Source organism: Leptodactylus fuscus, chromosome 3 (assembly GCF_031893055.1).
Source record: "Leptodactylus fuscus isolate aLepFus1 chromosome 3, aLepFus1.hap2, whole genome shotgun sequence".
NCBI classification, from domain to species: domain Eukaryota; kingdom Metazoa; phylum Chordata; class Amphibia; order Anura; family Leptodactylidae; genus Leptodactylus; species Leptodactylus fuscus.
Genome location: NC_134267.1, coordinates 185441167 through 185467745, shown reverse-complemented (window position 1 = coordinate 185467745; position 26579 = coordinate 185441167). Strand labels below are relative to the sequence as shown.

Sequence of the window (26579 nt, the reverse complement as noted above, 5' to 3'; positions counted from 1 at the left end):
TAAGCGCTTTCGTAGCAGACGGCAGCACCACTCCTGAAAACCTGACAATAAAAAGTCAACATGGATCTGACAGGGCTGGTGATAGTCCCCATGGCTAGGGGAACGGGTCACCATCGTACACTAAAGGCTACTGCAATAATATTTGTATGGCGGGAGTCATTGGTTTAGAAGACAAAGGGCCAAGCTGAAAACAAAAAAGGAATACTGGAGAAGACTAAAAACAACAAGATGGGACATAACTGGGGACATACTTGGGGTAAAGAGCTGCCTTCGGTGGACTGCAGAAATGACTGTATAATGGCTGTATGTTGCTGGAATCACTGCAGCCCAGTAAGTGAACACCAAAGGGGAGGACCAGGGTGTCAGGGCATCCAAGCGTTTGTTATACAACATTGTCTGCCTTCACCATCATTTTGGCCCATCTCATAAACCAAACCACACCCATATCAATCAGAAAGTAGACTTAGATACTGGGGTCATTACTGACGGCAGCACTTAAATTGTTTTTCCCCTTGTTAATGAAAATAAAACAAAATCACACAAGTGTCATCGCCACATCCGTAAAAAACCCTAAAATAAAATTAGTAGGTTATTAACCTACATGATAAAAGCCATAAACCAAAGTCTTATGTACCCACAAAATACAAGGTCTTGTAAAGCCACATTGAGTTGAAATAAAATATAAAAAGTTATGCACGTGTGGCTGCAGAGAGGGATGACAAGTTACTGGTTTAAGACTAAAAGGTGTTAGATCTCTAAAGGGTTAAAGGCAAGGGTTAATCGTTTTGTGTAATATTTGAGCCATAAACTCAAAATCTGCAACGAAAAAAAAAAAAAAAAAACTGACATTTTTAGAAAGTCAAAGTAATTGTTAGAGGGTTAAAAGGTTCCTCATGATCTGGCCATGCTTTGTAATGCTTGTCATACACATAATATAGTCACGGATCAAATAAATGTGCTGCAAATGAGGAAAGATGGCTGCCAGACTCCTCTGAAGGCAGCGAACCTTCCCTACAACTAAGGGATCAGCATGTAAAACTCCAGTGTCTGCCCCCCACACACTTCAGAGGCCTGACCAGTCCAATAGAAATAGTCAGCTTTGGCCACCCTTTACCTAACATGTATCGTCACATTAACAATTGTATCCTTCCAGGGATGTCAGAACACATCGTATGGAAAAACCTTGTGATCTGGTAATTAAAAGGAAGTTCAACAGCAAAACCGTCTTAACTATTTGACTCGAAAAGTTGTTAGACCGTGTAGACGTGTTGTGACTGTTACAAGTGTAAGCGGTTCTTTCCTGCAGCGTCTGACCCCGGCCAAGCGCTGCAGCTGTTATGCTTCAGGGAACTATATTCATACATTACTGTATATACTGTAACCTGAATGAGCTCTCACACACACCACAATATTTGCCTTCCATCTTCATAAGTAATTGCTGGGAGACTCAAGAGCACAGGAAGATTTAGGATACAGCCTGACAACCTCTCACATCTTACCTACAGCTCGCCAAACATGAGGGACTTCAGATGACAGCTTTCTGAATGACTTGTCAACCATAGCTGATCAATGTCATCTAGGGGCTCCCACCAATAACATCTTCTAATAGGTGATAACCTGGATGTGTTAGGCTGAGGCCCCACGTTGCGGATAGCCAGAGAGTGGATTGAGCAGAAGCTAGAAGGTGAAGAGCTTCCTATATATGTCTCATTCCTCTTGTAGCCATTCTTGGCTTTGGCTCAAAAAAAAACAAAAACAAACAAAAAAAAAAGCTGTGTTTCAACAAAGTGGGGCCTTAGCCTAAAAAGGGTTTTTCTGGGGCTTAGATACTGTTGACCTATCCTTAGAATAGGTCATCCAAATCTAATGGGTGGGAGCCCAACATAGAACCCCGCCGATCAGTTCTTTAAAGAGGCTGCAGACTCTTCCCTGTGCCAATGATATCACATTCATCAGTTACATGGTATAGATTTAGCCTGGTCTCATCCAAGTTCATGAACTCCAGTAACAAGCACAGACCCTAAATTTACCCAAACCATGTATGTATGTATATATATATATATATATATATATATATATATATATATATATATATATATATATATGTGCCTTTTACAAAGTACTATCTGTCTGGTTTCTAAGATCCCATCTGTCCAAGGCTATTTTAATTGAAATGGAGCATGACTCTGGATCGGACTTGCCCTTTATTCAGACTATAGATTTATTCTGGGCCCAGGACAGTTATGTGTATGTGTTTAGTGTAGCTTCCCATCTGAATGAGGTTGCCTTGTCGTGGCAGATGGGCTTTTACAAGCTTGATCAATCACATATATGAAGAACCTCAAATTTCTATGTATAGCTAGTAACTAATAGTAGTAAATATTTGTGCGATATAACAAATGGTGCCAATGCGTTGTCAGTGCTATTTATATAGGTCTTGGTGCTGTTTACAGAGCTGGTGTGTAATTTTAGTATTTTCATGGATAAGACAGTCAGTGCAGAAAGACATATAAGCATGCCATTCTGTTCATGCTGAGGCAGCAGCTGTGCCAGCACAATGGCAGGGGGAGCCATACTCTTACTGACTGGGATAATATCATTTGGAGCCATATAATCTTAGAGGACGCAGCCAATAGTGGCCCAGGGGCACCATCACAGGAAGCCTAACAAAGGACCCCATGTCTGCCATCATAGGCCTTACCAGAGGCAGGGCCTAAGTGACTGTTTAGGATCCACAGTCACTGATCCAGAACAATACAAATACATACACATTTGGTATCCCTGTATCCATAGCCAAATTATTAAAGTACCACATTATTTATACTGAAAATACCACTAAAAAGAAAAAAACTCCTCAACTAAAAAATTGTTTTTGTTCATCTCGCCTCCCAAGTATATGAACCCCAATATGGCACCAATGAAAACACCATCTTGTTTTGCAAAAACAAACCCTTCACAGCTCCATAGAATAATAAAATCGTAAAACAGAAAAAAAAAAAAAATCCTACACATATGGGGTCTGGCCATAATTATACATACCTGGGGAATAAAGTTTGTAGACGTTTGGGCAGGACCCTCAATCCCATTGTGCTAGTTGGTTACTGTTAGTATTATATCAGTTTTATATATTTTGTGTACTGTATGTAAGCCCTAAGGCCCCGTTCACAAGGGGCGGATTATGGCGCTGAATCCACGTAATAATCCGCCCCCTCACAATAGTGGTCTATGTAGACCTCTAGAGCTCTTTTTTTTTCCGTGAGCGGCATGTTGCGCTGTCCTTCCTTCAGGTGGATTCCGCGGCTGACTCAGCCACGGCATCCACCTCAGCGTCCGCCTCAGACTAGGCCCATTCATTTGGGCCTACTCCGGACCGGAGTGCCGCAACTGTTGGAAGTCGCGGCAGGTGGATTTTGGCCCTTTTCTGGCACTGCTTCCTGCATCAGAATCAGGAGCAAAATCCACCCAAAGCTGTCAATTTCTTGTATCGACAGAAAATTTTAGTTACAGGTCCAGAATGAAAACATGAAGAAAAATAAATAAAAATAAATAATGTTTGATCATTAAAAATGAAAAATGAGTCTGGTGCTTAAGGGGTTATAACAGCTGAGTTGAGTCCAGGTCCATGAGTGGCCACTATAGAAGCAGAGGTGTGGCTGAGTACATGTGCGAGGCTGGATGTATTATATACGGCACATGGTTGGGAGTGTCTGGTGAGGTCAGTGTGAATCTAATGGAAAGAGGCGGCAGAAAGTAAGCGCCTGCTATAATGAAGAGCGGCTCACTAGCTGGAGATGGGACATGACAGCTCGCTGTAGTCACAGGCACTTCAGCTTTCTTAGAATTCCCACAATGATTCTCATTAAAATTTGATGACACGGTCCTTGCTTGTATCACTTTATTTCTATCTGTGATTCCTCACTAGCCAGCTGTTATCTTGGCCTCCAAAAACATCTCAGATTGTAACAGTCGGGTACATGAACAAATAAAGCAGCCCTCCAGGCTCCCCCATATATAAAGCATGTATTGGCAGTACATTTCTCATATGCGTCAGGGAAGCAGCGCATATTACTAATGTATCCATCAGCCCCAACTCTTTGGGCCTCCTTCAAGCCAGTATAGTTATGTCTGTCTGCTGAACAGCAGCAAATGTCAGGAAATACTCTGACACCCAGCAAACAGTGAGAACGCACCCCAACATTGATATCTGATAGAAGAATGCTACCCCCCTAACACAAAGGTGATCAGCTTCTCTAAATACACGTCTTCTCCATGAACGGAGGTGAGAAAGCCCCCGCCAGACAAAAGGATGGAGAATGTCAGTATGAGCAATAAACATTACAGTAGATTCCCCATTCACTTCAATATAAGTGTGAAAATCACTTTCTAATCTGTCACTGGAGGATTAGTAAACCGTACTATATAAGCTTGCTGTAATAGAGTCAGCTCCATGTCTGCCGTATGGAGAAAGCACAAGACTCCATTCCCTAACCTCTCACCCTCACAAGCAGCATCATATGGGGCGTAATAGAAGCAAATAAAGCACTTGGGCTACATTCACACTGCCATTGTTGAAATTCGTTTCTCTGATCTAAGGCAAGGCAATTTGGAAAATACAATAAAATCTAGAATATTTTTTTTTTCCCGACCGTATGGATAAATTTTTAATTTCAATGCTCATTTTCTTATTTTTGACAAATGCAGGGAGTATCAAAAGCCCTATAAGCATTTAATGCCCGAAATCAGAGCTCTCAGTGGTGACCGGGTAGTTATGGCATCCGCACAGATTCTAAACATCATCATAGAATCAGAGCAATGGACTGAAACGCCAATAGAAAGACAAATGTGGCCCCCTCCATCTGCATTCCCTTTAAGAGGGTTATATAGCTGCCACATTTTATCTGCAAGTACATCTACAGCAGTGTTAAGTACTCACTGCTTCCTAGTGCAGCCTTTATTTTACTACATTTCCCACAATTCTTCATTCACCTGCTTGCTCTATATCTAGGTGTTTGATGCCCATGTGAATGGGGGGGGGGGTGATCTTACAAATCAAACATCACAGAGGGGACTCGATCTACATCAGTCTTTCTATTGGCATTTCAGTCTGTTGCTCGGATTCTATGATGGATCAGAGCAACAGACTTCAAGGAGAGCAGTGTGAACCTACCCTTATAAACTGCAGCTCTCTGTGCCCATATCTGCTTTTTTCCCCCTCACTTCCTGCCCTATAAAATTCTATGGTTGTATATAATTGTCTTATGACAAAACAGATTTCGCAGGGAATGTCAATTTAGGAAGAAAGCTGCATAAGTAGTGAGGCATTTTTATCAGATAAGATCCGGTTTTTATTCGGGGGTCCACATGGGGATCCCTCAAACAGAAACCTAACCTTCAGGAAAACTACGGACCTCAGACTATAATTGGGTCCGTGTCGTTTCCGCACGAAAGACACGGAGAGAAAAGCGCTGCTTGCAGAACTTCTCTCTGTATACTTCATGTGGATATGGGAATGGAATGATCCGAACGCAGATGTGAATCGGGCCTGAGATGTGCCTCAAATACATATTTAGTGAAATCTGAGTCAGCCTCCCAACTTCTGCCACATTTTATGAGAAAATTGTACATTACACTAGTCTGTGAACTCCTGAACACTTGGCCATAGCCACAAGCCGTCCACAAGCATCAGATAAGTGTGAGCAGCAGCAAACAGGTCAACTGGGAATCTAACGTGAACAGAGGCAACAAGTCAGGTGATGTGTTACCCTGGCCAATGATATCTGGTATTTCTGTTACCTTCTATCCAAGTGGAAGAGACTGAGCTCCAACACTATTCACAATCCGCTGACTGAAGTATCTCTGGTTTTGTTGGGGGGTGTAAGAATAGACTTTTTTCCCAATCCAACAAGGTCTTTCAGCTCCTAATATAAAGGGGTTAATATCAAGTGCTGATCATGACAAGCGCAGCAGGTGGTGTCAGAGAACAGACTGCTATATATCTATATGTAGTCAATAGGCAGTGTGTATGTAGCAGCGCCCCATCCCCCACCCCTTCATGCTGTTATTGTCGCACATGATCCACTTTATGAGGCCATTTCATTGCTGTTTTGTCCTCTTTCTGATGCTCCAATACTGTAAGGTGACTGCACTGCAGAGACAGACCTGTACAAATGTCCAGTGGGCACCAAGCACTCAAAATCACGATTCGGAGACACAACCACACACCCAGAGGAATTTACGCTACATATATCAATGAGTAAAGCTAAAGAAAAAGTGAATCAGCCACTTCAGGAAGAGTGACCCTGAACAGAAACCAAGTGAGTAAACAAGAATCTGGGCAGAGCCCCCATATGTGTCACTCTCCCCTTCTGGCATTGTCATTACTAACTAGGAGAGATAAGCAGCGCCAGGGTCAGCAGAAAGCTGCTCACCTACACCGCCAGCACAAAGCGTTATCAATAAGCTGTACGGACTGCAAGGAAATCCTGGAGAAGCCGCCAGCACAAAACATCCCATTATCTAGAAGGCAGCGGACAGAATCCGAAATATGCTGCAGGTAGTGGATATGGAAAACACACAGCACATGCCCCAGAAGAACAACACTGGCTGCCATTCTGCCATGTTTCCCTGGTCTTGTTGTAGTGTACCCTTATGTTATCAGTGTGTGCTGTTCACTTCTCACAGTCGGGCAAAAATAAACTGAATAACTCATCTTTAATATTTCACGTGGCACTAAACTCTCCTACATCTGTCCATGTCGTGCACTTCATGCCCCCACTGTCCTTTCATCTCTGTTATCATAAACACATGGAAAAATGAAAATACATTTTCCAAACGTTTCAAAGTGGCCGCGCTGAGAGCAGTGGAGGGAATTGTAACTTACTGCTCAGTCATTACGGAAGGGAGATCAGAATACGAGGTATTATTAGACAATCCTCTTATTAGGCCAAACCTAAGATTTATAAACTAGTAAAAGTGACAGAAACAGCACACAGTCAAGTGACCCCCCATACACTGTGGCTTTCCTGTTTCCCGAAGGGCCCATTCCCACGGAGTGACGCTGTGCTCATTCTGACACGTAAACACGTGTCAGAGTGAGCGCTTCAAAACAGAATCCCATTGACTTCAATGGGTTCCGTCTTATGCGTGCTACACATTGAAATCAATGGAAGGCTTTTTAACCCATTGATTTCAGTGTGTTAGGCACGTTAAACGGAACCCATTGATGTCAATGGGATTCTGTTTTGAAGCGCTCACTCTGACACGTGTTTACGTATCAGAGTGAGCGCAGCGTTATTCCGTGGGAACGGGCCCTAATACTTATGAAGGATGATGCATCTTGTAAAGTGAAATCAGTGTTAAGATCCACCATTACTTTATGAAGAATGTGGTGCTGAGGTTGGACCCCCACCAATATTTTCCTAGAAGCTCCCTGGCCACGTGTTGTGCAGAAACTGCAGCCACTTGTTCTCAGGAACGGTGCTGGTCCTAGAGGTCAGTCCCTCACTAATCATAAAACAATAGCCAAGCCTAACATAACTCCTTTCTGCCGCAACAATTTTTTTTTTTTTTTTTTTTTTTTTACTTCCCGCCTTCCAAAAGACATTCCATTTTTCCATTCACAGAGGCCTCACGTTGTGGAAGCGCAACTTTTGTTGCTTTTTTTTTGCCAAAGCCAACAATGGCTTCAGAAGGAATGGGAAATGTAAAGAAAGTTCTTACACTTCTCCCTTGCTCAATCCACTCCTGGCTTTGGCTTTAAAAACCACAACAACAAAAAGCTGCATTTCTGCAACGTGGGGCCTTTAGCCTAAGAGGGCTTAATTTTTGCAGGACAAATTCTAATTTGCAGTGGTACCATTTAATGTTCCATATGTAAAGAATGAGAAGGGAAAAAAAATACAGAATGAGGCGGCATTATTACAGCATTCACTGTGCAGCCAAAATTACCTTTATTGTGTGGGTCAGTATGATTACCACTATACCAAATGTATACACTTTTTTGTTACACTTTAAAGCCTTACAGAGGACCTTTCACCACCTCCACCAACCCCATTCTTTGCATCCTTCAACAGGTGCCACTCTGACTCTGAATCCTTAGCCCCTACTATTCCAAAGCAATGCACAATTAGGCTCTACTGCAAGGTAGGCGGTGCCAGGCGCTGCCCACCTGACCGTAGGGAGTATAGTTATAGAAAGCAACAAATGATTGCTCAAAGGGCTAGAGAAAAAAAAAAATCTAAGTGCTGGAATTTTTGCCCCATGCTACAGAATTTACTGTATGGAAAAGATATTTTTATATGGCTGTAGTCCAAGCATTTTCAGATTGGTGGGAAACCTAACGTGTGTTTTTTTTTTTTAAATTTGTGATCTAAGGAAAAGGGGCAACCTAGTTTTACGATACAGAGACAATTCACCCCAAAATAGCTACACGTCTAGTTTTATACCACCTCCACTTGGTAGCATAGAAAAGCTTTCATGACACCAGAACCACTATCTAGGGGGTATAAAAACAGATACAATTTTAAGTAATCGCCTCTCCAAACCACCACCACCCCCTCCTTCCCCCGTGTCAACTGCTACATCTGTAAATACTGCCAATGCAAAGTAGTATGGATTCTCTCTGGCAATGCTCAGGTTGCTAGGAAGAAACTTAGGGCCCGTTTTCTATTGAAAAGTAGTAAAACAGGTTAATAAAGTATATTATAAAAATGTTCACCAAACACACCCTACACAATTGTAGAAAAAAAATTGAAACCCATTTATGGCAAACACTCCATAATGAACAGCTGAGTAGCTTTCTAATATACTTTGTATTTTGGGTATACCCCATGCTTAACACCTCTCCTTGATGTCAGTGAACGGAAACAGTGCAACAGCCTGCACCTCTCCTAATCATACCCAGCTGATATAGTTTACTGGTACTCTCTTGTAACGCGCCCTGCAGTGGTATAGGAGTCACATTCAGTGCTGTATCTACTATATACACTGGGAGGCTAACAGCCTGCTCTGGCCATACCAGCTGACGTATAGCACATGGCATAGTGTCCTGGCACTTTCTTGTATGGAGTCTATAGTGAGTTAGGGGTCAGACATACAGAGCTGACACTGGGAGGCTGACAACCTGTGACCTGTCATACCCAGCGTTACCACTCACTGTAGTCAGGCAGTGCTCTTGAATGCTGTGAGCAACTGACACACAAAGCAGAAGAGAACAGGATAAACAGCATCAATGGCTGCCTGCTCCTTTCTGCATAGACAGAACATACAGGGCCCCTCACAGCAGGCTCAGGTATGGCTGTCATCATGGGGCTGTCATGTCTGACGTCCTGTCAGAGATGTCACCGAAGAGCAGCCCACCTCACTGAGTGTAAGGGCTGACAGCAGAGAACAATAGCCTGCCATCACCTGCACACTGACTACACATGAGCGAACTAGCTCTTTATTCCAGACCCAGTGAGCAGTAGGCCGAGGCCTGGGCCCAGCAAGCGGCGCTGTCATCTGGCCCTTGTTCTCCGGGGGCCCTGTCATTGTGTGGGCAGCAGATACCCCCTGTGCTGGGTGCTCAGCCCACCTCCAGTGTTTACTGCCAGGAAGCAGCCCCCTCCTCCTGTCACACACCCCGCCTCCCTGGATGTGCCCCCAGTTAATCTCTCCGCCTTCCAGCCTCTCTTACCGGGAAGGCCCGGATCCGCATCTTGGTGTCCTTCCTGCTGCCGGTGCCTTTGCTGAGGTTCGACATGTCGGCGGCTAATCGTTGTCCTCTCTCGGCCCCGGGGCCCCTCCTTGTCTCCCCCCGGCGTGCGTCGGTGTGAGGAGGCCCCGGGCCCGGCCTATGAGAGACCTAGGTACTCCTGTAGCCTCCTCTATCCAGGCCTGGTTCCCAGCAGCGCGGCTGGAAGAACGTAGTATTCTGTACCGGAACTAGTCTACACGGCGCTGACTAAACCCCTCCGCGATGGCGGACAAGCATCCCTCACTCAGCTAGCTCGGCCGGTGGGAGGAGCATGAGAACGGGGAGGATCTCGCGAGACTTTACACCTCTCCCTCCCTTCTTCACCCTTATCCCTCTATGGTGTGAAATGTAAATGACTAGGGCTGAAGCCAACAAGGCGCCATGTTTAAGCTCCAATTTCCCCTGCAAATGCAAGAAAGGATCTGATTGGACGAAACAGTCTGTCCCCGTCCACTTGCGTGACACTTGGGCAACGCCCACATGACGTCTCCTGTTCTATTTTGTATAGCTGCCTGACGCTGTCAACCGTGCGTCCTAGCCTTCAACATCTTTATTGACATGTGTGGCAGCGCACAATCTGACATTTAGCGCTCAGTAACTTGTCAGCGCCTCATGTGTAGGTGGTGTTTGGTTGTCAGAGAAGTGACGTCATGTGGCGCCTGTCAGTAGTAAGGCCATGTTTCCCTGCTGGACACTCATGCCTTCTCTTACGGCGCTTCTCACTGTGTGGTCACAGATCAGTCACTAGTGGAAATTCTCTGAATAAATTTGCAAAACATTATTAAAGGAGTTGTCCAGCCTCAAAACACATGACAATGTAAGATAACAAGTAATACTTATTTAAGGCTGTGTTCACACTGTTTTTTGTCTGTTCTCATTTATCATAGAATGACTTACCGTAGGTTCACACTTGCATTTGGGTCTCCATTATTCAGGTCCATATGGGGATCCGAAAGAAGGGTACCCTATCCGCATATAGACTATAATGGGTTCTGCCCGCTTTCCGGCAATTTTATATTGAAACTGGCAGAGCGAAAAGTACAGTACTGCACGGATGTGAATCCAGTCTAAGGCCGGGATCAGACGGGGTTTTCTGGTCTAGAACAGTGGTTCTCAACCTTTCTAATACCGTGACCCTGCAATACATTTCCTCATGTTGCGGTGACCCCATTCAGTTTGGAACACGTGTCCATAACGGCGTGCGTTCCAGCTGAATAGCGCTGCTGCAGACAGTAGCATGGCTTCTCAGTGGCTAAAGCCATCAGAAATAGTATTTTCTGATGGCTTTAGGCATACCTCCCAACTTTTGAAGATCAGAAAGAGGGAGAAAATATGCGGCGCTGCGAATTTAGCTCCACCCACTTTTGTTGACCCCGCCCATTCTCATTCATTTTTCATGTGCTCCCACACAGTATAATCCTCCTACAGTCACCCGTACATTATATGTCCTCTTGCCATCTCTCCCCCAGTTTCATATAACCCCTTCATCTGCCCCCAGTTTCATGTCCCCCTCCATCTCTGCCCCCAGTTTCATGTCCCCCCATCTCTGCCCCCAGTTTCATGTCCCCCCATCTCTGCCCCCAGTTTCATGTCCCCCCATCTCTGCCCCCAGTTTCATGTCCCCCCATCTCTGCCTCCAGTGTCATGCCGTACCCCACCTTCATCTGTCCACAGTTTCATGCTCCCCATCTCTTCCCCCAGTTTCATGTCCCCATCTGTTCCCCAGTTTCATGTTCCCCATCTCTGCCCAGAGCTTCATGTCCCCCCCCCCTTCATCTGCCCAGAGCTTCATGTCCCTCCATCTCTGCCCCCAGTGTCATGCCGTCCCCTTTTTCATCTGCCCAGAGCTTCATGTCCCTCCATCTCTGCCCCCAGTGTCATGCCGTCCCCCCCTTCATCTGCCCCTTCATTATGTTCCACCTTAAAGTTTAAAACAAAAAAAACACACTCACCTTCCAACGCTCTCCTGCCGCCTGCTCAGTCTTGCTTACTCAGATAGTTGTGGCCGTGATGTGACATCATCACATCGCGGCTACACATACAGAAGCCACAGCACAGCGTTAAAGCAGGAGCTGGCTGCTTTAATCGCCTGTGTGTTCAACTCATCAGCGTCCTCCGGGCGCCGATCAGTTGAAACCAGGACATACCTCCCACCGACCGGGACGGTTGGGAGGTATGCTTTAGGCAACCCCTGTGTTTTGGTCGTTCGACCCCCGACGTGGTCGTGACCCACAGGTTGAGAACTGCTGGTCTAGAATTTGACGCGGAGGCCACCTCAGATTCCAGACCAAAAAACGGCTAGCCGAGCCTGGATGTCAGTGCACCGTCATCCAGGCGCGGCATTCCACTCTGGATTAGGCCCAATTGAATGGACCTCGTCTGGAGGGAGGTGTCACAAGGTGGATCCACCTGAAGAAAGAGCATGTCGCTTCTTTTTTCTGCGAGCGGGAACAAACCACTTGCGGAAAAAGGAAGTGACCGACGTCCCATTGGTTTCTGATAAAATTCTTTTGTTATGCTAATTATGAATAACGGAGCAGCAGGGGCATTCTCCCTGTTCTCCGAGCACCCCCTGCATCATAAATATCCACCGCCCCTTAGCTCATTGTGTTCACGCCCCTCTTCCTCTTCTCCGTATCTTCTGCCTTTCGCAGGCATTGGACGCAGTGCTGTAACAGACCTCCCGGAAAATGGCTGCCTGGGCAAAGCCAACTGCGCGTGCCTGGGCTGCCATTGTAGGAGGAGTAGAATAGCCTTTTTAAAGATTATTCCAACATGCCATTAGTTAAAAAGGTGTTTTTCTAACTATAGACTCTCTTTAAGGAGGCATTTGACTCACTTCTATGACCTCCTAAGTCTTTGCCTTGGTTTCTACTCTACTTTAGTTTTCTGGGTTTCTTCTCCTGGCAGATCTGTGCATGTATGTAATCTCTGTAAAACCTTCTTTGTGTATAGATTTATTCCAAGCCCGCATGGCGTACGCGCATCTATAAGCAAACTGCAAACAGAAGATGCAATTGTAACATTTTACTAGGAATTATTATTTATCTATTTTGCTTACTGGTATAGCACCAACATATTTTGCAGCGCGTTACAGATATTGGACGGTCACTAGGGGCAACACGGTGGCTCAGTGGGTGGCACTGCAGCCTTGCAGCGCTGAAGTCCTGCACTCGAATCCCACCAGGAACAACATCTGAAAGGAGTTTGTATGTTCTCCCCGTGTTTGCGTGGATTTCCTTCCATACTACAAAGACATACTGATAGGAGAAAAAAAAAGTACATTGTGATCCCTATATGGGGCACACAATCCACATTAAAAAAAAGAAAAGATATTGGACGGTCACTGTCCCATATGGAACAAACAGAATAAGATAGGGGAGGGGCTATCACTATTAAAGAGGGTGCCAGAAAATATCAGAAAAATCCACCAATAGCAGAAATGTAGTATTTTAGCACACCAGGAAAATACTTTTTATGCGTAACATTTTTTTTAATGTCATCTCCACCAATAAAAAACTTGTTCACACAGCATAAAGAATAGATAAATGCATACAACATCAGAAAAAATTCCTAAACGTTTCAGTCCCAGTGGACCTTCCTCTTCAATCATCTGTTGTGATGCAGTCAAGGAATGTAATGGCGGTGTCTAGACCATTGTAGACTAGTTTGTTGGTGGGCAAGGTCATATAGGGGTCATCCTGTTACCAATTACTATTCTATGTAGCGAGACCACTGTATGTTATAAAAGGCTATAAGGCTGGATACATAGTGATAGGCAAAATAAACGTCTTGAAAGATTCAGATTTCAGTTTTGTAAAGATCATTACAATTTTGGCAGCAAAGATGAATCTCTGCATATGGAACAAACACTCTGATTTTCTTACTAGGAATTAACCCAGAAATATACAGCGAAAATTTTTAGCATATGTGATCTCATTCACATATCCTGCAGCCAAATCCGATTTGGCAAAATGCTAGTTGTCTCTCACAGTCTCGAATAGATTTTATGCATAATAGTTTCCAAGTTAATGATGTGAAAAATATCTATTGTAGCATTTGGTCTTGCTTCAATTTCTGCAGCACAACATATAGAACCTCGGAATGATGAAAATTGTCTTCAATGAGTCTTATTAAATTTCCTCCATTGAAATGGATTAGACTCTATATTGAGGGAGAAAAAGGAAAATCATATCAATGGCTTGTTCATAGTAAATCCTTATACATTCAACCCATCATATGTCAACATTCATAGATGCAATTTGTCACATTTTCTGAAGATAACATCCAACTGAACTAGAAAGCTGCACAGTGCAATGTATGTGTGTTAATACATTGCATAGACTGCATGATGGGGTTGTGTAGATTTTAAAGGGGTTTTCTAGTTCCAAATGCATTTTTTATTCTAATGATTTATCCAAAGCATAGGTCATTAGTATCTGATCTGTGGGGGTCTGACCCCCGACCCTGCACACATTTGCTAATCTGGCTGCCTTCAGGTGTCAAAGAATACAGCAGTGGAAGGAGTCTGCTCCTGGACAAGTAAGGGTAAGTTCACATGTGGTTTCTTAGACCTGAACCTGAGGCGGAGGCCGCCTCAAGTTCCGGTCCAAAAGCCGGGTAGCCGCGACTGAAAGCCAGTGCACTGCACCAGCATCCAGCCGTGCACTCCGCTCCGGATTAGGCCCAATGAATGGGCCTAGTCTGGAGGAGGGTATGTCTTCAGACCGAATCATGAGGCGACTCATCCTGAAGAATGAGCATCTCGCTTCTTTTTTTCCAGGAGCCGGAAGAAATGGCTCCTGGAAAAAACTGATGAGTGGCTCCCATTGATTTCAATGGGAGCCATCTTTTTTGAGGTGTTTACGGCCAAAAATCTGTGTGTGAACTTAGGCTGCGTTCACACAGAGTTTTTTGGTCAGGAAACTGACTCAAATTCCTCCCCCTAAAAATGCCTCACCATAGGACTGTATGGCGAGGCATTTTTTGGGGGAGGAACCTGAGTCAGTTTCCTGACCAAAAAACTCTGTGTGATCGCAGCCTAAGGTCAGTTCACAGTAGCGTATTTATTTCATCCGGTAAGAGTCTGCATGGAGGTCCCCTGGATGGAATCCAATCGCAATTGCAAGCGCTGTGCAGTTAAAGCCCATGGATCCCATAGACTATAATGGGGTCTGTGTGCTTTCCGCGTACTGCCCGCACGGATGATTCTTGCGGACAGTGCGCGATAAGCACACGGACCCCATTATAGTCTATGGGGTCCGCGTGCTTTAACTGCACAGCGCTTGCAGTTGCGTTGGTATTCCGTTCGTGGTGGTGGGGGGTCCTCATGCAGACTCCTCTGGATGGAACCCAAATGCTAATGTGAAACAGGGGTAAGGGTGCATTCACATGGAGGAAAATGGTGCTGAATTTGGTGTGGAATCCGCATAAGATTCAGCGCTGAAAAAAAAAGCCTTCCATTGACTTCAATGGGTTTCTTTCAGAAAAAGAATCCCATTGAAGTCAATGGGAGGCTTTTTTTTCAACGCTGAATCTGAAACGGATTCCACACCAAATTCAGCACCATTTTCCTCTGTGTGGATGCACCCTAATAGGAAAGGAGCTGCAATTCTCTGGTGCTACTGCTATATGGCAGACAGGGCTGCAACTCCATTCCTATTAACTTCTGTAGCTTTTGGTGCTCGGAGGAAGCCAATTCAGAGGATCTGTGTGGAGTCTGGGTGTTGGACATATACAGATCAGAGACTGATGTCCAATCTTGTAGACAGGTCATCGGTATCAAGAAGGCATTTAGGGCCAGATAAGGAGCTTTTTAACATACCATTAAGCAAAAGTGAAATGCTTGCAAAGATCTTTTAAAAGTTTTTTAAACAATGAAAGAATCGATAACTCTCCTGTTACACCCATTCTGGTAACCAGGTTCCTGTTGGTCTCTACTTATTATTGTCTTGACACACCCAAAATACCTGTTCAGCTGCTAAGGCCAAGCATCTCTGTGATACTTCCTATATGTCTGGACCAGAAAGCAGACACCCTGCCAACCTTGTAGTAGACACACACTTGGCATTCACACAGTGGGTTAGCTGTTGTAAAATCACCGGCATCTAACTTGCTGCAATGTACAATAATGTAGTGATCAGCATTTACACAAACCCCTTCTATACACTGCAGAAAAACACCCACATAATGTCAATTATTGCTGTGTGTTTGGCCTGGTTTTCAACCTTTGGGAGCCTTCACACGGAGTAAACACTCGCTCATTCTGAACGTAAAACTCGTTCAGAGTGAGTGGCGTTAAAACAGATGCCATTGGTTTCTAAGGGTGCCAGCATACGCGCGCTTCCCATTGAAATCAATGGGAGGCAAGGGCGTAACTACCGCAGAGGCAGCGGAGGCAGCTGCCACAGGGCCCAGGCCATTAGGGGGACCGGTGACAGCCGCTACCGCGTTTTTTTTTGTTTTTTTTTTAATAGGCTGTTACGGGCCCTATTTACTTGCCGATCCTGGCTGGGCCGGGATCGGTAAGTGACACCGCGGGCCCCACAAATACTATCATTATACTCGGGGGCCTTTGCAGACCACCGAGTATAATGATCGGTGGACCGGGAGAGGTAAGGGAACGTAAAAACACTTACTTACCTCTCCACGATCCTGCCAGGCCTCCTTCCTACTTGTCTGACGTCTCTGATGTCACATAAACCCGGCCTGCTTCCCGGGTCATGTGACGTCCGACGTCATAGAAGAAGGACGGCAGCGGAGAAGACAGCGTAGGAGCAGTGCTGCACCTCCCATGAGGCGACCTGAAGCGAGCGCTTCGGGTGGCACTATGCCAGGGCCTCAGGAAGGGCGGCATTTTTGCTTCCCTAAGCCAGTCCAGGACAAGCTGTCCTGGACTGGCTTATCACCGAGCGGTGGTTTGGGGAGGCCACTGGATCAGCGCTGCTCCAGCAGCCTCCCCTCACGCTTAGGCAGAGAGCAGGCAGTCTCCGGGCCTACTCTCTGCCGGCGAACGGCGCTAAGCCCCGCCCCCTTCACACGCCCCCGCTCCGCCCCTCCTCCCGGTTCGGGGGGGGGGGCGGCTTTCTGCAGTTAGCCTCGGGCGGCGAAAGGAGCAGGCTCACCCCTGCGTAGGAGCCGGGGGACAGGTAAGAAACAGTAATTTTTTTTTTATTTCCCCGGTTCTCCAATTATTATACTCTGGGGTCTGAAAAGTCCGCACATTTTGTCCCTCTTTCGGTTCTTCAAAAGTTGGGAGGTATGGATATGTCATACATGACCAAGATGGCTACCTTTTTTTTTTAATTTTACAAGACTTTAAGGCTAAGGCACTACATTACGGAAACGCAGCATATTGTCTTGCTGCGGAAACATAGTGGGAAAAAAATGGAGCGTTTTACAATACCAGCAAAGTGAATTAGATTCTGACTAATCCCATTATCCCATCCAGACACTGCAAGGAAAAAAATGCAACAGAAAAGCTGTGTTTTTGAAAAACCGTATTATTTTGCCGCCTTTTGCTAAGTGGGACCTTAGCCTTAAAAAGTCTCTTTATTCTTCAAGAATAAGGTGGTTAAATAAAAAGTTGTTACCTGGAAAACCCTTTCAATAGGTTTTACTCCTAGTGATATTAGCCCTGTGGGTTCCTGCTGATATTTCCATAGATACTCCTCGAAATATCAGAGCCAAGTGTATTACATGTATCAGGTGCACAGGAGAAAGCCGGTATACTGCTGATAGCACATCACCTGTTAGGGCAGGGAACAGCCGCTATGACTCACAAGTCTCAATGGCTGCAGGCTTGCTTCAGTTTCACAATAGGGTTGACTCATAGTAATAGTGGTTTCTACCTCTGATGACTATTTAGAAATATCCCATTTTTGTTATATTGAATGTACTGTATTAATATTCTCTATGTATATGTACACTAAAGACAAGTAAGCCTTTTTATTTTTTCAAAACATCTTCGCTGCCCTTTCCTAATTTTGGACTGCAGAATAGAAAACTCCTTAAGGCTAAGGCCCCATGGGCCATAAACGCAGTGATAAAGCGCTGCGGGAAGAACCGCTGCATGATCGCATTGCGGTTCTTTCTGCAGTGCTTTAAAGAGAAAGTTCACAGAGTTTTCCTCCGCGGACTTTCTCCGCTAGTAGAAAAAAGAGTGAACATGTCCATTCTACAGGCGGATTCCACCTCAGGAAATCAATACAAGTTAATGGGAGGCGGAAAAACCTCTAGCGTTTTATGGCACCTCCCATTGACTTTTTTCAGGCAGAAATGCCTGATAAACGCTTCTATGGGGATGCTTTTTTACCGCGCGGACTCTGCCACCGATCCCGCACAGAAAAGAGCCATAAGGCGTGTGGTATCCGTGCCATTTTTCTCCGTGTGAATGGCACCTTAGACTAAGGTCCTACATAGCAAAACACAACTAAAAAAAAACACTATGGAAGAAAAACTACGTAAATGCATTGTATTTTTCACTAAGTTTTTTATGCCTTTTTATCAGCTTTTTCCTTCCCCTCTGTAAGGAAAACCATTGCGTTTTTTCAGCTAATATGAACATTTCTTTTCCGCAGCATTTCCGCCACGTGGGGCTCTGGCCTAAACGTTAATTATATCTTGCAGATTTTCAGCACAACTCTCACCCTTTGCAATGTACCTTCTCCAAATCAGTCATCTAGCTGGAAGGGTTTGCGTAATGTCAGAGAGTCACTGAAAGTAGAAGTGTTTGGTGATCTTCCATCACAGGCTCATTAGGATACCACAAGTCATGTAACAATTAACCAGGAAGTGTGCACAGAAAATCAAGTAAGCCGCTCTGACTATTGTAGGTAGTGTTAAAAATGTGCAGTCAGGGAAATAGGTCATAAATTCGGAAATTGTTATGAACTAGAAAGAAAATCACAAAAATAATGTCACTTTCTGAACTCCATGGGGGATATTTAATATGAGGGGAATTTTTTAAAGAGGACCTTTCACGTCCTCAGGGCACATGCAGTGTAATACACCGCTAGAAAGCGGACAGTGCGCTGAATTCAGCACACTAATTGGCTTTCCCGTTCTGTGCCCCCGCTGAAGAGCTATCAGTGCCGGTACCGTAGCTCTTCAGTGTCAGAAGGGCATTTCTGATGGTCAGTCAGGAATGCCGCCCCTCACAGTAGCATCTATTGTGCTGTACTGTGAGAGGGGGTGTTGCTTACCGACAATCGAAGCACAGACTCACGTCTCTTCTAAGGGGGCATTCACACGCAGCGCTTATTCTGGCACGATAACTCACGTTACGCACATTAGTTTTGCAGCGCTGATTCTTATGCGAGTTATTGTGCCAGAATCAGTGCCGCGTTACTCCGTGTGATTTCGCCCCAAGATGATTCTCCACCACTTTATTGAAGTGAGCTTTTACATGTGAATCTTGTTGCGGTTTTGCAGCAGCTTTTAACCTATACATGGCAAAGAGTTAAATATGGGGAAAGAATCCGTAGATAAAATTGGCATACTATCAATGTACAAGCTGATTTTTTTATTTATTTATTTTTTACTGTGTGAATTATGGTTGTTAAAATCAATCACTTTGCTGCTATTATAAACATTTGCAGATTTTCCTTATCCAAATTGGAACAAAATAAATGTCAGCACTCTATGTGGATGTATCCTGGACATATGTAAATGTTCTTATAACCTGCCATTTTTACCAGAATTGTCACATTGTTGAATTTCAACGTGCACAGGTCTATATCCTACGTATATATTCTCTCTCTGAAGTGTTATTCTCCACACACCCCCCCCCTCCCCTTATTTCTGGGGAGTTAGGAGAGATAGCTGCAACCTACAATATATCTCATTATATATATACAGTATATATATATATATATATATATATATATATATATATATATATATATATATATATATATATATATATATAAATCTGGGATAACTCCTGTACATGGGGCTTCATGCCATGTGACCTCTTATCAATGTGATCTGCTCCGTGAAGGTCATTGGAAGTCCATGCAGAATTAGCCTATTGGTGCCGTCATAGCAACCCTAGTACAAGGCTCATCGAGCTTCCACTAAAATGAGCAGAGCTATGTCATTTTAACAAGCCTGGTAATTGTGCGAGTATCACATGACCAGGACAGATTTTATCCACAGAAAGTAGATGCAAGGGTATGAATGACTAACTGCAAGAAGAGATCCTAAAAACTGATAACAGGAAGTATAGTGGAAAATTGTAGAAACAAAGCTATAATACCCCATAATAACGTATACAGCAAAATAAATCAAATACTAATACTTTCCAATATACTTTTTTATGTAGATTGTCAGCCCCATATAGGGACCACAATGTACTTTTTTTTTCTTATCAGTATGTCTTTGTAGAATGGAAGGAAATCCACACAGACATGGGTAGAACATACAAACTCCTTGCAGATGTTGATCCTGGCAGGATTCAAACACAGGACTGCAATGCTGCAAAGTTGCAGTGCTAACCACTAAGCCACTGTGTTGCCCCCTTTCCTATATACTTCCTGTATTAATTCCTCACCGTTTTCGAGATCTCTGCTTGCTGTCCTTCTTTGCATACTTCCAGTGAATAAAATGTCCATGGTCATATAATGAACACACAGGTGCACAGCTCGTTACAGTCACAGCACAGTAATCGGACATATGCCTGTGTGCTTATCACATGACCATGGACTGTACATCACATGACCAGACCATGGACTGATTTATATATCTGAAGGCTGAAGCGCCACGTTGCGAAAACGCAGCAATTTTGCTGCAGCAGAAACACACTGGCAAATAACTCTGCGTTGTACAGTACCTGCAAAGTCAATGGGATTCTGGCTAATCCCATCCACACTTTGCAGAAAAAAAGCTGCGTTTTCAAGAATGTTTTTAAAAATTGCAGCATGTCCATTATACCTGAAAAAATGCTGGCATTTTCCCTATGGGTAGAACAGGGGCAAAAATTCCACAGAAGAAAACTGCAAGAATGCAATGAAAAACGGTGAGGGAAAAAAAAAAAAAAGCAGCAAAAACGCATTACGTTTGTTTCCCACAGCGTTTTTCATTGCATTTTCGCAGAGTTTTATTCTGCGGACTTTCTGCCCATTATACCGGTTAAACGCCGGCATTTCCGTAAGTATAATTGACATGCTGCAATTTTCAAAAACGTTCTTGAAAACGTAGATTTTCTGCTGCAGATTTTTTTCTGCTATGTCGGGCCTTAGCTTTAGGCGGGGTTCACATCTGCATCACAGAGACCGCTGAGAATCAGCAGAGAAGAAAATCCTGCAAATTTCAGTCTGCTAGTTTCCATAAGTAACTGCTGTTGTAGCTGTCCGAGCCCGGCACTAGTCTAAACCTAGTGTAAGGAGAATGAATGACAGCAAGCAGAGATCTAGAAAACCAATTGGAAAAATATAGAACTTTTGTATTATACAAATAACATTTACTTGCCGAAACTGGACAACCCCTTTACCATCTTCCCGACATCCGACGTTCTATTACTGCATTAGGTATCTCAATATTATATACTGTATTATACAGTGGAGACCTGGCGCTAATGCATTAAGGCCCCTGCTGCCTTGGTCAAAGGTGACATAGGCACCATTTTCCCGGCGGTACATCGGCACTGCCATTTTGAGCAGGATCGCCAATACAGAGAACGAAAGTCAGGGCCAGTGATCCATTGCCATGACAGCGGGGAGACTATTGAAGTCTCCCACGTTTGACTGGCATTAACTTCTATGACAGGCTACTCTCTGGAAATCTGTATAACTTTTTCTCCCCCAAACAGTGATCCCCATAGCAGGAAAAAATTTTTTTAAAAAGCTGAACTGCGGGGTTTTTTTGTGCTTTTTCGCTTCTCATAAAATGTGATTAAAAACAAATTAAAGCAATATATACTCCCCAAAATGGTATAATTAAAAGTTTCATCTGGCACACATAAAACACGCCCTATGAATCCCTGTACATGGAAATATTAAAAAGTTACTGATGTTAGAACATGGCGACTCCAGACCAGCTCCAGAAATCTAGAATATATGTGCGTCTTTTAGACAATGTAGTTGTTGCTGGATTAAATGTCTTCCAGGAATAGTATTGTGTCTAGTGAACACGAGACAGTAAAATGAATTGCTTTATTTGTCTTCTTCAAATCCATCAATTTCTAAGAAGAAAAAAAAAAAAGACCATGAGGGAAATGATATCTGGCAGGCGCTCTGCACATGTAGTATATACACTGCTGAGATCGAAGTGTACAGCCAGAACATTCCAATCCCACCATATAATCAGGAGCCTCCGAGACGTAACGTAAAGCTCCTGGGGGTCCCAATGTAGATCCTATAGCCTACTATGTGCCACTGATAGTACTGGAGTCCTCCTACATAATAGGCCTCAGCATATTCCTATACCCCTGGAGAGAATATGTCCCTATAAATTGTACCTTCTAAAAAGAAGGTTTGTTTTTCCCCAAATATGTTTATTTTTTTTTATAATTCAAAGACACAAATGTTTTTATGATTTCCTCTTTTATTGGTAGAAAACACTTTTTCATTCCTCCACCCATTGTAAAGCACAGTTTACATCCTGGAATCATTTACAATAACGGACACGTAGAGGACAGTACAAATGCAGGATAAATGTGGACAAGTGTTTTGTACATTATAGACAGAATAGAACCTGGAAACAGGAGACAAATAGCAATATGATTTGTGGGAAACATTAAATTGAAGCCCTACCTACGACTCTACAATGTAATGAGCAGAGAGTTGTCCATACACCAGAGATTTATCTGCAGATCATTGGCAGATCCGGCCTATTCTGGTAGCTTATGCTGTTACTATTATGTTTATGATCACCACACACATTGGATTCTCCGCAGATTTCTCCAAATTTAGCTAAACTCCCAAAGGTCTGTAGATACAAATCTGATGGGCATAGTCAGCTTTAGATCTGGAAACAACACATTCTCTTTATTAACCTTTTCTGATTTTTTTTAAATCACGTTTTTACTCTTTCCAAAACTGGAAACTATCAACAAGCAGGTTAGCTATGACCAGTAGATGTTTCTATGATTTTAAAGGTAGGCAGACTTAAAACCATATGGATAGATACTGATGCTCAAAAAAACCAGACAGACAACAGTCTGGTTATTGTAGTCTTCTACAGGCTGATACAGGGCATTGCAGCGCTTCATTTATAAGGCAGGTTGGCCCATCCAGAGTCATGAAAGGACACCCCAGCTCCAGCCACAAAATTAAGATTTGGCACAACATTGACCTTATTCTCTCAGGACTTTAAAGGGAAACCCCTTCAATCCCCAAGCGCTTGGTTACCCTCTGCTATAGTGACTTTTCAGGCTCTCTTTCCACTTCACCTGACTGTTCTATGTACTAAGCCCTACCTCAATCTTCTGATGCCAGTCTTGGACCTGACATAGTAATCCCACAACTCTGAATGGGTCAACCCAACCGTCTTGAACATGAGCTATCAGCTCTCCTGTCATGAATTGAACACAATCCTAGGAAATGTGACCTAACAACTGTTATACATCTATGTGCCTGATGAAGGGCACTTGCCCAAAGCATTGCCTTATCTTGTAAATCCTGGAAGAATTGTTGACTTCAAACCTTTTATATGTAGTTATATGGATTCTGATATGTACAAACAATAGATGTGGTAGCAAACTCAAAGAACTGTCTATTTCTTCTGGTAAATTATGAAGTGGGAATCTGGCCAATCCCTTGTAAAAGTGCACCCAACACAACATGGAGGGAGTGTCACCTATTGGAAATTCAGCCTTTCTACCAAGATGCTTCCAAAATCTTCTTGTCTACTTCTTAACATGCTGTCTACCTATTTAGTACCAGCTTACCGGCAATGGGCATCCTGCTACATTCTTAGACTAAAACACATTTAGGGTTCACACAGGGTTTTTTGGATCGAGGTGTCCTCCGGGTAGCCACGATTGAAAGCCGATGCACTGCTCCGGCATTCAGCCATGCACTTTGCTCTGGATTAGGCCCAATGAATGGGCCAAGTCCAGAGGAGGGAGTGTCTTCAGGCTGAATTGCGAATAGACTCTGCCTGAAGAATGAACATCTCGCTTCTTTTTTCCGGGAGCCAGAGCAGCTCCCATTGATTTCAATGGGAACCGTCTTTTTGGTCAGGGTTTTGAGGCGATCACGGCCTCAAAACCCTGCCCAAAAAACTCTGTGTGAACTTACCCTAATGTGCAAGGATGTTGGGGTTAGTTTTGTTGACACAGCTATCCTAATTACGGACAGCTTCCATGTATGAAATTGAGAATTTTCTTACACTGCTCTATAAAAACTAGTAAATAAGAAAATTAAAAAAAATAAAAAATAAGATTTTACATTTCTTGTCTATATAGCCATTTTACTCATTGGTGGAGCTTTACATTCACTTTTAGCATTACATTGATAGTGAAAAACATGAATCGCACAACACAATGATATTGAAAATACAAAGCAAACAGACCCAACACAATGTCATCACTATCACTACCCGTCTGGCATAAATGACCCTAACAGAGAGAACACCTTATGGGTTAAATTACATCTCATGGCTTATGTTGGATTTTTCAGGGATACCAAAACTGTGGCAAAACCCCCCCAAAACCCTAAGTTTTTTTTATTATTTTTTTACAATTTAAAACATGGCAGAAACATGTAATATGACCATGATGTGTGAATAATGCTTAAGAGTTGGAGAAAATAACCCATCACATTGAATTTGTGTAGCCTGCTACAGAGAAGGAGCTGAGCAATAATCTATAGTTTTTAGGGAAAACATTCAGTTATAATTCATTGATTTATAGGGATCTTCTGGGCATTAATATCAGACCAACTGGGGGCAGGCTTCTGGTAGGACTGCATAATATACAGAGTCAGAAGCAGGCAGGGTTCCCTATTACCCGGTAATTTAATATTGATAATCTATGCTAAAAGATTGATCATGAATCTTATAGGGAACCTGTGACGCTAAACCATCCAGCACATTCTTGCCGTTTCACCAGTGTGGTATGGCACCGCCTCCGCTATATGACCATGCTTTTAGAAGAACTCCTAGCCTATCCAGTCATTGTGAACCAGTATAGAAGCAGAAACAACAACAAGCATAGTTTAAAGGGATTTGTCTGACCCTAAAATGATTTTTCATACTGATGACATATTCACAGGACAGGTCACCAGTATGTGATCTGTAGGGTCTGACACCTGGATCCCACACAGGGATCCAATTCAAGTAAGAGGAACAGATCAGCAGCGCTGTCCACTACATAGCGGTGGCTCCGCGGAAGTGCTGTGCTGCCTCTACTACTTAAAGAGGAGCAACTTGCACAAACCCTCCATCCACTGATGTAAATTTCAGCACCTGGCGGATGTCGGATCAGCAGATCAGTGCAGGGTCCAGGTGTTGTACCTCTACAGGTCACATACTGATAACTTATCATGTGGATAGGACATCAGTATGAAAAATAATTTTTGTGCTGGGCAACCACTTTAAGCATACACCAGGGGGACATTATTGCTGTATTAACATCCCGGTTTTGCAGTGTAGCGCATGTTCTTAGACACTGTACACAATAGATATACAATATCTGCTGCAATAGCTGCAGTTTTACTTAGATCAAGCTGAATGGTTTAGTTCCAGACTCCACTGGCTCTATATAATGTGCTAACAGTGCCCCCACCTGGCAAAAAATGAATCAGCAGCTCGCAGTACAAGCCTGGATGGGCATGACGGTGACACCACATTAACACACTGCAAAAGACAAATCCTGTTCAGAATACCTACAAGTATTAAAATCTAATACTCTGAGGCTCAGTTTGCCCTTCAGTATTGTACCTAAGATTTCTAAGAAGTCATACAATCTTCTCTCTGGTGTGTCCTGAAAAATGTCACACAAGTGGTGGCTTAACTGATGTACTCCACATGTACTCCACAGGAGTCAAGTGCTAGAATGCCATATGCACTTATTATCGCTCCCTGTACCATCCTTCTCAGTACAATGCTGGAGCCTATCAGATACTATGTGCAGGGTAGCATTGTCCTATATGAAAGGTACACCTGCATTTAGGGTATACTGGATCCAGCACCTCCCTCTACACAGTACAGAAGCCTTAAAAGTCATTGCAGAGAAGTAAATGGCCACAGCAGTCTTCTATGATCTAGTAATAAACTGAATAGCAGCAGTAAATATGTACAGTACCGCACAAAAGTTTTAGGCGTTTAAAAAAAAAAAGAAAAAGCAGCAAAGTAAGAATGCTGTCAGAAATAAAAGTGCCAATAGCTTATTTTTGTCAATTAACAAAGTGAATGAACAAAAGAGAAATCTAAATCCCATCAATATTTAGTGTGACCGCCCTTTGGGTCAGTTCACAGGGAGGAATTTGCCGTGGATTTGGGGGTGGATTCCACTCCTGAATCCAGAGCAGATCCCACCCGTTGTTTTCAATGGAGGCAGAGATTGCTGCAGGACACGGAAAAAAGGAGCGTCCTGCTCGATCTTGCCACAGATTCCGCTTGTGGCACAAGACTTCCTCTGGACTAGGCCCATTCAACCAGGCCTAATCAGGAGCGGGATGCCGCGACGATATGCTGATGCATTGCATTGGCATCGCGGCTAGCCAAGCGAAAAAAACAACGGCGGAAAATGAAGAGGAAGTTCTTCATTTTGCGCTGTATGAGCTGACCTATACCTTCCACCAATCATTGTAAGTACACTCACAGACAGTTGTAGAAGAACTCAGTAGGGAGGTTGTTCCAAACATGTTGGATAAGGAAGCACAGCTCATCTGTGCATGTAGGC

At 43.7% G+C, this 26579-nt stretch overlaps 1 protein-coding gene across 2 annotated transcripts in view; it reads right to left on the bottom strand.

Annotated features, from left to right (window-relative positions):
• CUL3 (cullin 3) overlaps positions 1 to 10023 on the bottom strand; it is a 45186-nt gene extending 35163 nt beyond the window's left edge. The window contains exon 1 of one of the 2 annotated variants that reach the window (XM_075268869.1): positions 9674 to 10023. In XM_075268869.1, the coding sequence (XP_075124970.1) occupies positions 9674 to 9739 (66 nt within the window). In that variant the 5' untranslated portion in view covers positions 9740 to 10023. The remainder of the gene's footprint in view (positions 1 to 9673) is intronic. The other variant, XM_075268868.1, reaches the window with a different exon arrangement.
• Positions 10024 to 26579: the final 16556 nt, after the last annotated feature.